This window comes from Mastomys coucha, unplaced genomic scaffold, assembly GCF_008632895.1.
Source record: "Mastomys coucha isolate ucsf_1 unplaced genomic scaffold, UCSF_Mcou_1 pScaffold21, whole genome shotgun sequence".
NCBI classification, from domain to species: domain Eukaryota; kingdom Metazoa; phylum Chordata; class Mammalia; order Rodentia; family Muridae; genus Mastomys; species Mastomys coucha.
Genome location: NW_022196904.1, coordinates 98,288,900 through 98,306,339, shown reverse-complemented (window position 1 = coordinate 98,306,339; position 17,440 = coordinate 98,288,900). Strand labels below are relative to the sequence as shown.

General features: G+C 44.6%; 1 protein-coding gene across 7 annotated transcripts in view; it reads left to right on the top strand.

The window, feature by feature from the left end:
* Positions 1-17,440, top strand: part of Dennd2b (DENN domain containing 2B) — a 190,282-nt gene that overhangs the window by 150,318 nt on the left and 22,524 nt on the right. For all 7 annotated transcript variants that reach the window (XM_031387813.1, XM_031387814.1, XM_031387816.1 and 4 more), the window contains 2 exons: positions 4,127-5,377; positions 9,523-9,659. In XM_031387813.1, the coding sequence (XP_031243673.1) occupies positions 4,127-5,377; positions 9,523-9,659 (1,388 nt within the window). The remainder of the gene's footprint in view (positions 1-4,126; positions 5,378-9,522; positions 9,660-17,440) is intronic.

Here is a 17,440-nt window from a genome sequence, read left to right as displayed (position 1 = left end):
AGTACACTGTAGCTGTCTTCAGACACACCAGAACAGGGCATCAGATCTCATTACAGGTGGTTGTGAGACACCATGTGATTGCTGAAATTTGAACTCAGGACTTCTGGAAGAGCAGTCAGTGCTCTTAACTGCTGAACCATCTCTCTAGCCCCACAACTTTCAAATAAGTCTGCTTGTGACTATTTAAGGAGATATGTTGGGAAACAGTATGATATAGACACGTCCATTCACATATACCCCAGGATATTTATAAATGTGGCCTAGTATATTTGTAAATGACATCATATTGTAATGTCAAGGTTGGACACCCTTGTAAGTATTATACCATAATAGATATTTTTGTAGCTACATTGGTGGGATTAAGAATTGGCCAGCTTCACCTGGGTGAAGCAAGTAGGGGTCAGGAAATCTAGGAGCTTGATGTGCCTTTAGCTGGGATGCAGGATTGGTGTGGAAGAATATACATTGTGAGGTGAGGAAAGCAAACTAAGTAAATACCAAATCATGGGGACCTTGTCAGCCTTGCTTTTAGTCTGCAGATAGTAGGGGATTTCAGCAAAGTGAGAAGATGGATCAGAACAAGGTCAAAACTAAGGCAAAGGGAAATCAAGAGAATATTTTCAGTCCTGGTGCAAATAAAAGATCTGGACAAAGGAAGTATCAGCAGCAGTAGGGATGGGGGTAGGGGCTGTGAGAGGTGCTGGGGAGCAGAATTGATGGGATGGAGTAGGTAGATGTGTTGGGGAGCAGGATGCATCCAGATGTGTGTGTGTGTGTGGGGGGGAACATAGACCTTTTATCCTTTATCTATAATGGTAAAGCCAGAGGTAAGGAAGCACAAAACAGCATAGGGATAGCTCAAATGGATGCCAACTCTGTTAGGTGGCACATACAGAAAGAGAGAGAGAAGGGGGTGGGCATTGTTTTTCTGATCTCTGCTGATTAATGCCTATGTTAGTACCTGGAGGTACCTGCTATACAGTATACCCTGTGAGTGAAGATCCAAGCTGTCTCTCAAGGTTTACGTGTGTACAGATACACATGAAGTCACTAGGGAAGCTGTTTGCTAACCTTCTCTGAAACTGAACCCAGGGCCCACTGGATGCAGTGTACCTGGAGAATAAAAGGACCAGAGTGGGAGACCAGACACCAAAGAAGGGTTTGCTTAGGGAGTTGGCTTTGGGAGCACCTCTGGATCCAGGTACTGATTATCTTAACCATCATTTTCTCTCACCTGATAGGCAAGGAATTGCCTTCCTTTCTCTCTCAACCTGTTTAGGGATAAAAGACAACTAAGAAACAGAAGAGCAAGGCTGAGTGTTATCTCATGTCAGTGATGCTACCTGATGTGGAAACACCTGTACAAAGATCCAAGCATCTGGACATCTGTCCAAGCTTTGTATCTTTCTTTAAGCCTTCTGTGAGAAATGGCAAATTCTTCTGAGTCTGTCCCTAACATTGGAGCAGCAACCTGTGAAAGCACTTCTCCCATCTCCAGTTGAGAATCACCAAAGCAGAGTCCTCTATGGAGCCAGTGACTTCTTTGTAGGGGTCTGGATTAATTCCCTTTTTAAAATCTGTGCCTTTATAAAACCAGAGAGACTAGGGACCCCTGACCATTGTGCATAGGCTGGGGTCTCCTTACACTCACTGCTCTGCTAGTGCCTACTACAGAGAATTGAAGTTTCTGTTCCCACTTGCTCACTGAGGTGGCTCTTTGGTTATGAGCTTGGCTGTGCACCGCAGTCCTCTCGTCTATGCCTAGGTACATGTATGGTGGCTCTTGTTTGATTTGCCCTTTTTAAAACAACCTAAGCATGCAGTGTTTCCTGTTGATCAGTTCAGTAGAGGCTATGACCCAACAGGGAATTGTCAGCCAATCCTTGACTCACCAGAGCTCTGGTTTTGTATGTGAGCAAGGGGTGACAGCTACTGGCTTAGGAGCAGCTGGCTGCTGTCCTGGAGATGGCATGACACTTTGGAGTCTGTGAAGCTGGGCAGCCCAGTTTTTGATCAGTCAAACCTTCTGAGGGTTCACTGTTTGTTAGCAAATTCCTGCCACCTTTGAGCTGATATTGTTTAAAAAGAATTCTTAGGGTTGACAGTGACTATCATAGTAGAGGACAGTTGTTCATAGCTCTCCTCACTAAGTTCACTCACCTTTACCTTTTCCTCCCATTCTTGTTCAACGTTCATACAGGGCTTTATAGATACAGACCACATGACTTAGACAAGATCTCTAGCAGAGAAGTCCCCTGACTTACAAATGTTGTTTTCTAGACTGGGCTGCCGCCAGTGCCTTGGAGGTCTCTGGTGAGCTATGCTTGGTAGAAGAGGTTACTGTTTACTGGTTGTTGTTGTTGTTGTTTTAATTTCTTCTCCATTAAAAAGTTTTAAAATTAACATATAATTCAATTATAGAATTTGAATACATACATGTTTTCTACTACCCTTTCTTTCTACCCTAAACCTCTTTGTTTTTTGTTTTTGTTTTGTTTTTTTTTTTACTTTCATAGTTCCTTTTCTAGTTTCATGACCCCCATAGTACATGTATTATGTATGAATGTATGTGTAATCTTAGATCTGTATATGAAGAAAAAACATATGGCCCTGTATCTGGGTCACTTTGTTAAATATAAAAATTTCAAACAACAAAATATTAAGCCAAATGTGATGGCACAATGCCTTTGATCCCAACACTTGGGAGGCAGAAGCAGGTGGATCTTTGTGAGTTTGAGGCCATCCTGGTCTATAGAGTAAGTTTCAGGACAGCCAGGGCTCTGTTACACAGAGAAACCCCATCTCAAAAAACAAGCAAAACAAAAACAGCAGCAGCAAATTTCTAATTCCGTCTGTTTTCCTGCATATACCATGATTTCATTTTTCTTTGTGTCCGAGTAAAACTCCATTGTGTGTATGTGTCACATTGCTTAGACTATTCATCTGTTGATGGATATCTAGGTTATTTCCACTTTTTAGTTATTATAAACAATGCAGCAATAAGCATGGGTGTACAAGTATCTCTGTGCTAGGACTTAGAGTCCTTTGGTACTGTCTTCTCTTTAGAGAAAAACTTGGTATAGTGTAAATTCATATTGTGGCTTCACTACTTAACATCTAAGAGACCTTAGGTGAGATATGTAATTTCTCTAAGTCTTCTCATCTTTTTATTTCCATCATGAAAATAATAATGTCTAATAATGACCTAATAGAATTTTCATGAAGGTAAATTGAGTTCATGTACTTAGGAACATTTGCTGAGATCTGTGTATGGACGTCAAGCTGGCTTGTTGGATATGAAGCCACTCTCATAGGTAGAGCTACATGAAAACCTTATGAGAGAGTAGAAAGAACTCTTTCTTGGGGGGCCTGACTAACTTTTGTAAATCCATTGGGGATCCGAATTCTGATTAAGATAGTAGGATCTTGTATCAGTAACATAGTCTTAGGGGCGACATCTAAGGGTTTAAAGACCAAACAGTTTGGGCATATATATTTGGGAATACTTTAGAAAGTAATGTGTTGGTGTTGTTTTGCTGCAGTTCATGAGAGTTGCTCATTAGCATCTCTTCTCATCTGCACATTCACTGATATCATATTGATAGTTCAGGGATATTTATGATCTAGAAAGCACTGTCTGCTTTCTTTTAAGAGAGCCAGTTGGCCATGTAGCGGTGTATTACTGTCCTTACTGTTCTCTAGTTGACAGAGGCAGACTCTTGGAATTCTCTGGTCTATTAAAGAATCGGCTTTTACTCTGTACGTTACTCAGATCTCCGAGGATGAGCTGGACAGAAAGGCTCATGGAGGCTGGTCTGCTGTGGCTAAAGAGCTATTCTTAACTTGAGGACAGCCTTAAAGATATATATTACATGAAGAATATTTTTTCTTTGTTTTGGACAAACCCTGGCTGGCCTCAGACTCACTGTGTAGCCAGTAATGACCTCGAACTCACAGTCCTCCTGCCTCCATCTCTCAAGTGATGGGATTGGTATGGGAGGGGGCACTTAGAGTATTTTTGAGACTTCTACAGGAACAGAAGAACATCAGAATGAAACACAATCCCTCTGGTTTTTAGACCACTCACCATTTTCCTTTTTTTTTTTTTTCTCCTTTTTGCTCTTAGGTCTCAGTCAGTCTCTCCACCTCCAGTTTTATACCCACCAAGAAGTCCCATCTACCCACTCAGTGATAGTGAAACCTCAGCCTGCAGGTACCCCAGCCACTCTAAATCCCAGGTGCTCCTCAAGGACCGGCATTCTCGAAATCCTTCACCCCTCGGTCAAGATCCCTCCCCAGAGACCTCACCCCCCATCTGTACCCTCAAGGCTACCAGCTTTAGCTATTTGGACAGAACCCCTTCATTACGAAAAAGAGAGGACCAGAAGGAGGCTGTCCAGGGTGCAGTCCAGGATGTAGAAGGTGTGGCTGCTTGCCTCCCCCTTGCCCAGAGCACCCCATCCCTAGGGCCTGGGCCTCGGAGTGTGTTGCTGAGTTACAGTGGTACCCGAGCCCATAGCCTGGGTATCCGAGAGAAGATTTCAGCATGGGAAGGTCGCCGAGAGGCTTCACCCAGGATGAGTCTGTGTGGAGAGAAGCGGGAGGGCCCTGGGAGCGAGTGGTCAGTCAGTGAGGGCTGCCCCAGTGTGGGCTGCCCCAGTGTGGCGCCATCCCCCTGCAGCTCAGAAAAGACCTTTGATTTCAAAGGCCTCCGGAGGATGAGCAGGACCTTCTCTGAGTGTTCCTACCCTGAGACAGAGGAGGAGGCAGAGGCACTTCCTGTACGGGACTCTTTATACCGGTTGGAGAAGCGTCCAGGCCGGACTGAGCCCAGTGCCTTGCTCAGGGGGCATGGCATCAGGAAAGAGAGCTCAGCAGTGCTGAGCCGGATCCAGAAAATTGAACAAGCCCTAAAGGAGCAGCCTGGCTGTGGTCTCCCCCAGCTCCCCAGCAGCTGCTACAGTGTAGACCATGGGAGGAGGAAGACTGGAACTTTGGGCACCTTGGAGGAGCCAACAGGAACTGCAAGTGTAAGCCCCAGCAGCAGGGCAGGAGGACTGGCCGGAGTTGCCGGGGAGGCAGGCCCACCCCTGCACAGGGAAGGCAGTGATTCCATGAAGTCAGAGACCCCTGGAAATAGCTCTAGTCCCCAGCTGCTGCCTTCAAAGAGCTCCCCGGATCCCGCTGTGAACCCTGTTCCCAAACCCAAGCGTACCTTTGAGTACGAGGCTGACAAGAATCCCAAGACTAAGCCAAGCAATGGTCTACCTCCTTCACCCACACCTGCTGCTCCACCCCCCTTGCCTTCCACCCCAGCCCCACCAGTCACTCGGAGACCAAAGAAGGACATGCGTGGTCACCGGAAGTCACAGAACAGGTAAGGCATGCCTGTGTCAAGAAGTAGGACCTAATGGCATTCTTTGAAATGGAAGAAGCAAGAGCAGAGTGTGTTTGGGTCACAGGAGTATGCTACAAGCTCTGAAGCACTGAATAATGAATTATTAATTTGGCAGTTTTGGCAGAGAAATGGTTCTCCTGCTCTCCCACACCACACACATACCTCCTTTCATTTTGTACCTGACCCGGAACCTGCTATAGACCAGGCTGGCCTTGAACTCTTGCTTTGGCCTCAGTGCTGGGTTTAAAGTCGTGTACCACCACCAGGCCTGTCCTCCAGCTCTTGAATGGGAGAAAGGATGAAAGCCACTCTTGCCAGTGCTGGGTAGCTTGGTTAGTGTAGAGCCAGCTATGCTAACAGTTCCTCAGTCCATCACTGGAAGGTCAAAACTATTTTCATTTTAGGTCTTCTAGAGAAAACAGTCTGTTGAAGGACTAACAGGATATTAGCCTCAAACCACATGAAGTGCCTGCACTAAAAATTAATTCCTTAAGTGAGACTTTATCAGAAGATTGTACTTTATCACTAATATAGGGGTGTTGACAATGATTCCTTTCTCTTGAGGGCCTCCAGCCTATACAGATGGCCTGGTTCTGTTTTACGGGCTGGTTCTTGGGTCTTGAAAGATAGGCATATGGAAAAATATTTCACCAGTTTCTTGGCCAAATCCAAGAACAACCTTTTGTGGGAGCTTCTGTTGGTTCCTGTTCAGCTGAAAGATACCTGTTAGCCTGATTCTGTGGCAGGCTGGAAGCAAGTATTCTTTGGAATTCTTACCTTTATCCTATATATCCCAAGACTGGATGGGCATCCTGCTTGCTTCCCTTCTGGGAATTTTCTGGTGTGATACCATCTTCACACTTCACCCAGCATATCCCATCTCAGATACAGGCTTTCCCATGTGTAAAGGGAGATTCATAATTTTTCAGTCTGGCTCCCAAACCAGAGCACTTCACATTTATGTATAGGCGTATGTTCTGACCTATCTGAGGAGTGCTTACTGGCTCCTTAATTTATTTACCAGCCTGCCAGCTGTGCTTGCTTTGTCCATATTCATCCATTTCTGCTAACATCTGTCTAGAGCCTGCTGTGTGCCTAGCCTTGTGCTGGTCTAAGAGACACAGAGGCAAGTAAGACAGGGCCTTCCTTCATTCATAGATAAATCATAGATACCATGATATGTACCACAATCCCTGGCAGTGTAGAGTTCTCTTTAGAGACTCAGAGCAGAAGCATCTAAATTTGGTTTAGAAGTAAGGAGAGGCCACTCCTGGAGGTGATAATTGAGCAGTTATTTAGAATAACAAGGAGCGGTTGGCTAGGTAGCAAGAGGGAATAGGGGAAATTGACTTGAAGGTGTTACGGGTATTCCTACACATCACTTTTTCATGTAATGTATACATACAAACACTATGTGGTGGAGTCTTTTCAAGACTTTCGCAGACCAGCCTGTACATTTGGAAAAAATAGAAGAACAGTTCAGAAAGTGTAAGCTGGTGTGCTTGCTTGTCTGAACCTGGATCATATTCCTCTGAAGGAGTATATGATGGTGAGTTTATCTATGTTTTGTCAGGTGGGCTTCTTACAGACTTATTTTAAAGAAATGAAAGCCAGATATTTATTGTGCTCAACCAAGGCAGGGTGGTAAAATTTCTGAGGAAGAGAGGCTAGGGAGCTGGTTCAGTCAGTTACATGCTTTCCACATAGAGGCGAAGACTGGAGTTCATATCCCCAGCACCCATGTAAATACTGGGCATGGTGGGTGGCAACCCCAGCTCCTGGGGATGGAGTTGAAATAGGCAGATCCCTGGAGCTTGTTGGCTAGCCAGCCTAGCTGAGATGATGAGCTACAGAGACTGTCTCTCAAAGAAACAAGGCACACAAGAATGGCACATACCTTTAGTTAATCCCATCACTTGGAAGGCAGGCAGATCTCTATGAGTTTGAGGCCAGCCTGATCTACATAGTGAGTTTCATTTCAGGCCAACCAAGCTACACAGAGTGAAACCTTGTCTCAAACAAACAAAACAAAACAAAGGAAAATAATCCTCAAAAAAACAAAGTGGAAAATAATCAAGGAAGTTAACCATGTCTGACTTCCACATCTACATGAACATGTACATACATGCACACATATGTCCTGGAAATAGACAATATTTATCTTGATGATAGGTAATATGTTAGCCTTCATCATGGTACCTGCATAAGATGTCAAATCTGCTCTTATCCCAATGAAGACTTGATCTTGTTTATATAGTATTTGACTGTTTAGTTGGAAATCTTAGCATGAGGCATCAGGAATAAAGTACTTGGCCATAGATATTTGTACATATCAGGAAGGGGTATCTAAAGACAGGATTCTAAGAAACCCTGGCATGTAAAAGGCCAGCTAGAGCTGGGCACAGTGGCTCACACCTTCAGTCCTAGCACTCAGCAAGCTGTAGGCAGGCAGTCTCTGTGCGTTTGAGGCCATCATGGTCTGTATAGTGAGTTTTAGGCCAGCTGGGCTATATAGAGAAACCCTGTCTGGAAATAATAAATATAAGACCAGCCTTTTCAAAAAGAATCCTTCATTAGAGCGTAATAAACAATTACCTGAGGTGTATGAAAACTAATGTTGATCTATCCTGGTAGTGCAAGAGAGTGCCAGGATAAGAAGTGTTGTGTTAACATTGAATGCTACAGAGGGGTCAGCTGAGCTGAAGAGAGTGGTGGAGTCAGTCCTTGACTTGCAACCCAGGGCTCTGAAAATAAGTGTTCAATAAACAAGAAAGAAAAGATGTCAGTGGAAGATAGAGACACTAGTGGATAAGAAGGCTCGGTCATGATGTTCTTTCCCCGAGGGACATGAAAGGGAAATTCAGAGGACCCATGTGGTAGAGAGACAACCAACAAGTTTTTCTCTGACCTGCACATGCATGCCTCAAATAAGTAAACATAATAAAAAACAAAACATGTCAGATGCCATGTCAGATTGACCTGCTCACCTAGTTGGCTTTCATTGGGAGGGACATGCCTTAGAGAGAGATGCTTTAGCTAGTATCCCAGCTTAGATGAGGGGAGGGGAAGAAGTGCTGTGGCCTCAAGATATCTTAGGATCCAAGAAGCTATGGTTGCAATTCTGCAGTGCAGGTTTTCTGGGGGATAGAGAGAAACGGGACTGACTTTACTGAAGAAGAGGCTGACCTTTTTTGAGGGTCTAGCCCTTCTTGTGTCAGCAAACCACCCCATACCATTTCCTCTAACAGCCCTGCCCTATGGCCTACTCAGAGCCCTTGCCATAGACTGAATCTATTCCTTTGGGGCTTGTAGACTCTTCTCAAGAAATGATGCTTTCTAGGTCTGAGAGACCAGAATTGTGGTTGGAAGTTTAGACTCTGAAAGAGGAGTCTTGGAAAATCCTGCCTCTGTCATTTCAATCTCCTTCTTTGTAAATGGCACAAAACTTGCCAGCACTACTGTGAAGGCCAATGAGAGACACAAGAACAGGTATATTGACATGGCACCTGACCATGTTTTTGTTTTTAATTAATTACATTTTTGTTTTAGGCATGCATGTGGAGGACAGAGAACAACTTTTAAGAGTTGGTTTTCAGCTGGGTATGGCACACACACCTGGCAGAAACAAGCAGATCTCTAAGTTTGAGGCCAACCTGGTCTTCAGAGAGAGTTCCAGGACAGTCAGGACTACATAGAGAAACCCTGTCTCAATAAAAAAAGAAAGGAGAAAAGAGAGAGATGGAAAGAAAGAAGGAAGGAAGAGAAGAAGGAAGGAAGGAAATAAAGAGAGAAGAGAAGAAAGGAGAAGAAAAGATTTGGCTCTCTTTGTACCACATGAGCCCTGAGGATTGAACTCAGGTCATTAGGCTTGGAGCCTTTTTCCTACCAAGTTATCATCTTACTAGCCCAGACAGATGTTTTTGAATTGTGGACGTTATTATCTTTTACTAGTATTATAAAGGACAAGCACATTACAGTCACTCAAACTGTCTGTCTTCTTACTCAGGGTTACAGTAACAGGTTTAAGGAGCAGGGCCTCTGGTCTTTGCTGTTTCCCATGGCCACTCCCAGCAACACAGAGGGATCTGGTCCTGCCATATGACTCTTGCTCTTCTTGTCCACAGAAAATCCTTTGAGTTTGAGGATGCATCCAGTCTCCAATCCCTGTATCCCTCTTCTCCTACTGAGAATGGTACTGAGAGTCAACCCAAGTTTGGATCCAAAAGCACTTTAGAAGAGAATGCATATGAAGATATTGTGGGTAAGCAATGGTGAAAGTGGTGTGGCAGGCCTTCCCTGGGGGATATAGAACAGTTACTATAAGAGATGTTCATAGGTTTACCTCATGTGGAACACCATGGTTCCACCTTAGGTAATTCCTGAGTGAGCTGAAATCCAGAGGGCCTATGGGACCATGGGAAGGGACGAATGACACCATTCCTTTCTTGTGTTTTTGGAAGACTTGAGAGCCTAACAAATACTCTTCCTTAGCTATGCACCATTAGGCAAGTCACTTAACTGTTGCAGGGTTCTGTTTTTCTGTAAAACCATAGCAATGTGAGAATATGAACATAACACTAATAGTAATATTACTTAAGATTGTTGTTGGGGGACTGATGGCTCGATGGACTGATGTTGATGGCTCGATGGTTAAGAACACTGGACATACTTTCAGAGGACTCAAGTTCAATTTCCAGCAACCATATTGCAGTCTATATCTTCAGTTCCAGGGGATCTTATGCTTTCTTCTGACCTCCAGGAACACTGTACACATATGGTGTACAGATATGCATTCAGACAAACACTTAAACACATAAAATACAAATCAATAAAATCTCAGAAAAATTGTTAGGATTAAGTGAGCTAAAGATATGACACTGGCAGATTTGGTATGTAATACAAACCTGCTTCCTGGTTCAAAGATATCTGTAATTTCCCAGTGTCCTCACATGGCTGAAAAGATGAGGGAATTCAAGGGCATTCCATTTATGAGGTCACTAATTCTTTATGAGAACTCTGCCTTCTTGACCAAATTCCCCCCAAAGACCCAATCACAAGACTTTCTGATATTAATTTTGAGGAGATACAGATACTCAGATGTATAGCCTAGTTTCCTAGATTCTAGAAAAAGATGAGGTTTTGTGAAGAAGGCCTTGGTGGAGGCTTCAGACACTGAGTCTGTGTCCTCACGTTTAGGAGATCCTGGAGTTCTTCAAGGACTTCTAGTAAATCTGCTCAGTTTTACAAAAACAGTTTCTGGTCAGAAAACAGAACTGGGTGGACCACAGATGCTGCCTCTACCTCCCAGGGCTGTATTCTATATAAACACCTCAAGAATATAGTTTGGCAGCATTCATTCCTCCTACCCTGAAGAAGAGCAGTACTGTTCCCATTGGTGTCTAGCAAGGGAGTAAGCACAGTGTTAGCAGGCTTGATTTCAAGGCTCAACAAAGGAATAGAGTACACAATCCTGTGTTTGGTTTATTTTGGGTATTTTGGTCTATTTTTGAGACAAGTCTTTTGGTATGCAGCTCAGGTTAGCCTAGAACTCCAAATTCTTCTGCCTTAGCCTTTTAAGTACCAGGATTATAGATATGTGCTACTATCTGGCTATTTTTGATAACTCATTTTAATTTTATCCTTGTCTTCTTCATGGGCCTCTGATTCTGTACAAAATGTGTCTCTGAATAGATCAGCAAAGCAGGGAGATGCATTGTACTGTCCTCATTATCATGTCATCTTGTTCTGTCTCCAGTCTTGAATTAGGAGAACATGGTCGCAACATAAGAGAGAGTAGTGGCCACGATAGAGAGAACCTTTCAGATTGTTAGGCTAAGAGAATCTTATGAAGCAGGGGTCATCTGCTTCCCCATTTGATCTGTCCCATCTCTTCATAGTTTCCTCCTTAATTTTTTTCCTCCTTAATTTTTTAGCTTTACCTATTTATTTTATGTGTCTGAGTATTCTGCCTTTACACACCATGTGCGTGCCTGGTGCTTGCGGAAGTCTGAAGAGGGCATCAGATTACCTGCTGAGAACTGAACTCTTGTTTTCTGCAAAAGCAGCAAAAGCTCTTATCCGCCGAGCTATTTCACTAACTGTGTAGTTTTCTTTCCCAGTTACTAGGCTAGCTCTTTTTGATATGTGGTAGCCACATGCAGACCCACAGACATGCTGCTCTCCTAGGTATGGGGCATATAGCATGTGCCCGTGGAAAAGTGCACTGCCGTAGTGAGACTGCAGGAACACAGGCCTCTGACAACAGGAGAGAAGCCTTTCTCTAACTGCTTATGAAATGACATCTCTGTATTCAGAGCTGACATGTTGCTGTGGGGATCAGAGCCAAAGATCCAGAATCAAGGTGAGCAGTTAGGAAAGGTGCTTCAGTGTACACTCTGTATTGTACATCTTTCATCTTGAGCGAATCTACCAGAGATGCATCCAGCCTGCTCTGTGTTTTCTTACCTTCTCACATAGATACAGTATCCCAGAGTGGAAGTTTTCTACTGAGTAAGACGACATCTCTGTTGCTTCATCTCTCCAGCCTTATTATTACAGGGTCTTTTCCAGTTGGCAGAAATTGTAATGTTATCATTACTGCTCGGGGCTCTGGGGACTGTCCACTAGGACTGCTATATGATGGCAGAAAGTTGTAGCTTTTCTATTATCCTGTAACACAACTGGTAGGAAGAATTGTAATCATTACTGTTTCCTTACTAGGCTTAGGAGACCATTCTGTGCTGCCCAAGGATTCCAGAGGTAGATAAATTTTTATACAACTGAACTATCAGGAGACAAGAGCCCCCTGCCATACATACACATACACACGTATACACGCACGCGTGCGCACACACATACACATGCACACACACACACTCGCACACCCCAGTTCATGATTCAGTACCCTGTTTGGAGAGGAATTTTTTAGAGGTACTATCCTGGGCACAGAGCTATTTCCTGGGCCTTCTTACCTAAGATAGCTCTCATGTGTTAAGGAGAGTCCTTTTTACTTTGGGATAGTATATGAAGAGACAAGAAATATGAGAGCAACTTGGCTGCTTCTTGGATGGATGAGGTGAAACTAGGGGGAAACTAGGGGGAAGGGTAAAGTTGGGGTTAGACATCTTCCTAATCACTCACCTCATGTTTGGATTCTTGGGTCCTTGGGAAGAAGAAAGGGGGAGGGTATAAGCAAGAGGGTCAGACAGTGACCAGGCCCTGCCTTGGGTGCTTGTGGCTTGGGGTGTACAAGCTGGGGTGGAGGTAGCTTTGGGAGTCTGTTAGGACAATGCCTCAGGTGTATCTTTTGCTTTGTATCTTCCACAGAAGCTCAGTCTGAATCTCATGACCTAACCACAGAGGCTAGAAGAAAAAATACAAGGCAGGATAGTTCTGTTAGATTCTGGTTGGTTTTCCCTCTATTTTCTTCAAAGAGATTCAAGAATGTAAACTCTTAAAGACTTCCAGAGCTCTCTTCTTGTTCTACTTTGAAGGTCATTTTCATTTTCTTGCCTAGGATTGATCAGTAGCTCTGACTTCTAGGCCTTACCCAGCCTCTGTCTTGTGGGATTAAGACTGTTTCTGGTTCCAACTGGATTATCCAGCTTTGTGGTACTTCAGGTCAACTGGGATAAAATAAGCTGTGTTCTAGGTCTATGATGATGGATCTTATAAGGGAAGCAGAGAATACCGATGCTAAATCTCCATCTTGGGTGCGTTCCTTTGGACTGGTGTTCCTGGACTGTTAGAGATTGCGTAGCCCATTGCCCCAGAGGCTAATAGGTCATCTCTGTTAGAAGCAAACCCGAACAAGGCACTTTGGAGAATTTCCTGGCCTCTGGCCCATATCAGGCATGCAGCCTGAAGGGTACAGGGTGGATACTCCAGAAAGGCTGAGATTTCAAAGCCTGCTAATTTGCAATAGTTAGGTTCAAAAAGAAAGTTGTTGCCTTGCTGCTTTCTAAAGCTGTTAATTTTTATCTCTCTGACTTAGAAGATGCCGCTGTTCTATGGAGGCAGCTGAATTGAGCCTGACAATGAAAATGCACCTTAGGAAACAGTGTGCTAAGGAATTCTGTAGAGTGGCATCTGCCTGACCAAGGAGCCTGGGCTACATTCCTGCTGTGATTCCCACTCCTATCAGTTAGCTGAGGCCCAGTGATAGCTTTCTGGATATAGGAATGCCAGTGGGAACAAGTCAGAACAGGTCTTGCCAGAAAAGCCTTTTCTGTTGCTATTTCATGCTTCTTATTCACCCGCAGGCTGGGCAACAGCCAGGAACAGAGGGAACCTACAAGCATGGATGGTACAGTAGGAAGCAAAGCAGCCAAGAGCTGTGACCTAGGGACAGGTGCCCAGGGCTGTTGGAAATAAGGGTAACAGCAGTTCCCAAGGGAAGTGGCCCCCAGTCTGGCCCTTTTCCCTCCTGTATAAGGAAGTGAGAAAGGCGGAGAGCCAGGAGAATTGGAGCCAGAGGATTGCTAGGAAGTGAAGCTAGAGACCTAAGGCGTTAGCTATCTGTGCAGCCTGGGAACCTTTGGAGAGCTGTGGGTACTTTGGATAGATGCACTCCTTTCTAAACGATTATTCTAGATTATGAATGAGTGGGGAATAAAGAAGGCAGTTTTCCCATGTGGGGCCTAGGACCTATGGACCAGGAATCTTGTAGAAGGATCAGTATGCTGGGACTGGGCTCTGGAAAGCCTCTTCAGAAGAGTACAAAGCAGAACTAATTGGCCCTTATCTTGTCAGCAAAGCTAGGAAAGGTTGAGACCTCTGGTTTCCCAAGCCAAGCTTGATAAGATGAGGCTACAGAGACAGCCTTGGCTTGCCACTCTATCCTGGCAAGTTGTCACCTGATTTCTCCATTCAGCTCTGGCTTCCCTAGCTTTCACTGTGTGGTGCTCTGAGCACTGTGGCCCACTCACCGCTTCTTTTTCTTGGCAAATTCAGTTTATTGGCTCTAGAACTCACCATCTTTTTGCTCTTTGCCCGTCCATACTTCTAGACATCTTTCCTATCTGCAGAGATGATTTGGATTCCCCAGGAACAGATGATAGTGGACTTGCACTGATCAGAGATCAACTAAGGCTGGGAAGCAGAGCATGGCATTAGTGCAGAGCATGGTGATTAGTGCAGAGTATGGTGATTAGTGCAGAGCATGGTGATTAGTGCAGAGCATGGTGATTAGTGCAGAGCGTGGTGATTAGTGCAGAGCATGGGATTAGTGCAGAGCATGGCATTAGTGCAGAGCATGGCATTAGTGCAGAGCATGGGATTAGTGCAGAGCATGGCATTAGTGCAGAGCATGGTGATTAGTGCAGAGCGTGGTGATTAGTGCAGAGCATGGTGATTAGTGCAGAGCATGGCATTAGTGCAGAGTGTGGTGATTAGTGCAGAGCATGGTGATGAGTGCAGATCATGGTGATTAGTGCAGAGCATGGCATTAGTGCAGAGCGTGGTGATTAGTGCAGAGCGTGGTGATTAGTGCAGATCATGGTGATTAGTGCAGAGTGTGGTGATGAGTGCAGAGCATGGCATTAGTGCAGAGCATGGTGATTAGTGCAGAGCATGGTGATTAGTGCAGAGCATGGTGATTAGTGCAGAGCATGGTGATTAGTGCAGAGCATGGCATTAGTGCAGAGCATGGTGATGAGTGCAGAGCATGGTGATTAGTGCAGAGCATGGTGATTAGTGCAGAGCATGGCATTAGTGCAGAGCGTGGTGATTAGTGCAGAGCATGGTGATTAGTGCAGAGCATGGTGATTAGTGCAGAGCGTGGTGATTAGTGCAGAACATGGTGATTAGTGCAGAGCGTGGTGATTAGTGCAGAGCATGGTGATTAGTGCAGAGCATGGCATTAGTGCAGAGCATGGTGATTAGTGCAGAGCGTGGTGATTAGTGCAGATCATGGTGATTAGTGCAGAGCATGGCATTAGTGCAGAGCATGGCATTAGTGCAGAGCATGGTGATTAGTGGGTTCCTTAGATTAGAGAAGAAAGAAGCTGGCAGGAAGAGTGGGTCCTCGAGGCCTTCCCCCAGAGCAGTCCCAGCTTACACAAGTTGGTACCTTCCAGCTATCCTTCCCAAGGCTGTCATCAGCACGCAGCCATGCTTTGCTTCTGCTGCTTCTCTGGAATTCATCTTACATGGTTTTCTTGGAGCTTTAGACCTGTATCAATTGTCAAAGCTCTGATTCTGAGGAAAGAAGGAAAGAAGAAGAGAAGAGGATGAAGGAAAAAAAGAATTAGATTTAGGACTCACAGCATGGTCCTCGGACACTATTAGGAAGTTAGGAAGCATCAGCTATAGGTGTCAGGGGGCAGTTGCAGTCATCTCTTTGCTGTGCCCATCTTCCTTGCGTCCTCCTTCCCTTCCTCTTTTCTTTCCTCTTTCCTCCCCGCCTGAGGGGGCATTTGATAATGTATAAGCATTTTTTGGTTGTAACCAAGGGAGAGTAATGTCAGGCTAGTATTGAAAGGCCAGAATTGCAGTAATCAACTCAAAATGTCGACCTCTCTGAGAACCTCTGATGGAAAGAGATTGAGGTGGATCTTACAGATTGGAGATCATGAGGATTCTGGCCAGTCACTTAGTCCAAAACAATCTGAATGAGTGTGAAGTAAATAGAAACAAATACTTCTCCAGCCCCAGTATAGAAAGCAATATTCAAGTCCTGTTTTACAGATCAGAAGAATAATTATGTCTTAGCATTCTTCTATTCTATATCCCCCTTCATCTCTCAACCTTGTAAGATATTTCTCAGGGACTAAGAAGTAGAAATCCACCCTGCTCCCTCCAGAAATATACCTCACGTGAAGTGGGCTGGAAAAATGTGCAGGGGATGCTGGGTTTGAGACTTTGCTTCTCCAGACAGAGCTGCTGAGCCAACTTTACTTAGTCAGGGCCCTGGAATGGAGAAGAGTCATTTTAATGGCATGGCAGTTATAGGAAAAGCCGTGCTCCATTGCTGGGGAGCATGTTGTGTTGAGAATCACTTAATCCAACCCCAGCTCTTTTCTTGACTCATCCTTGACTCATAAGTTTACAGAGATTTGGATTGCTACTGCTGCAGTCTGTATCCTCACTCCCCTACCTCCACAAAGGCATTTCCTAAAGTCATTGTGGTTTCTTATTTAATAAATAGATGCTACAGTTTAGGAGAACCTCGGCTTCTTGAGGAATAGCTAAGCATGCTGGGGTTGTGTTTTCTTCTGTACCCTGTTTAAGTGAGTTGCAATCCTAACAGCCTCTTTTTCCAATCTGATAGGAGTGGAGGTACATGCAGGCATCTGCAGGGTAGGCATGGGGCTCAGGATTTGCCCAAATTCAGTCCTGTTCATGTTGTAGGAGCAAATCCTACCCTGGGCATGTTATCTGCCACAGAGGTCCCAAGCAGTAGCATTGAGTCTAGGGCAAGAAAACCGAAAGACAACGGAGGGGAACAGAGGGTTGTATTGGTAAGGAGTCTCTGGATCTTGTTACCACTCTGATTTCACTGCTGGGATTAAGCTTAGACTGATGAAGCAACGTGACTCCTTGGTTTTACTGTGTATTAGAAAAACTTCATTAGGGCTGGCGAGATGGCTCAGAGGTTAAGAACACTGACTGCTCTTTCAGAGGTCCTGAGTTCAATCCCAGCAAACACATGGTGGTGGCTCACAACCATCTGTAATGGGATCTGATGCCCTCTTCTGGTGTGTCTGAAGAGAGCAACAGTGTACTCACATACAAGAACAGAAGGAAGGAAGGAAGGAAAGAAGGAAAGAAAGAAGGAAGCCGGCCTCATTATATATGGGAGAAGGGATGGTGCAGGAAGGTGTAAGTTAGGAAAGGATGAATCTCAAAAATCTTATAGACTTGGGCAGGGACTATGTTTGGGGCTTTCCTAAGATTTTCTGGTAGTGTCAATATAAAGCATACTGCCAGAGGTTTTAGAAACTGGTCCTGAGATGCAAGGACTCTCCTCCTTTCTTTTGGCCTGGACTCCTTCCAAGCCTTTCACACTCCCATGTCACTGTGCAAAAGTCTCTGCCAAGTATG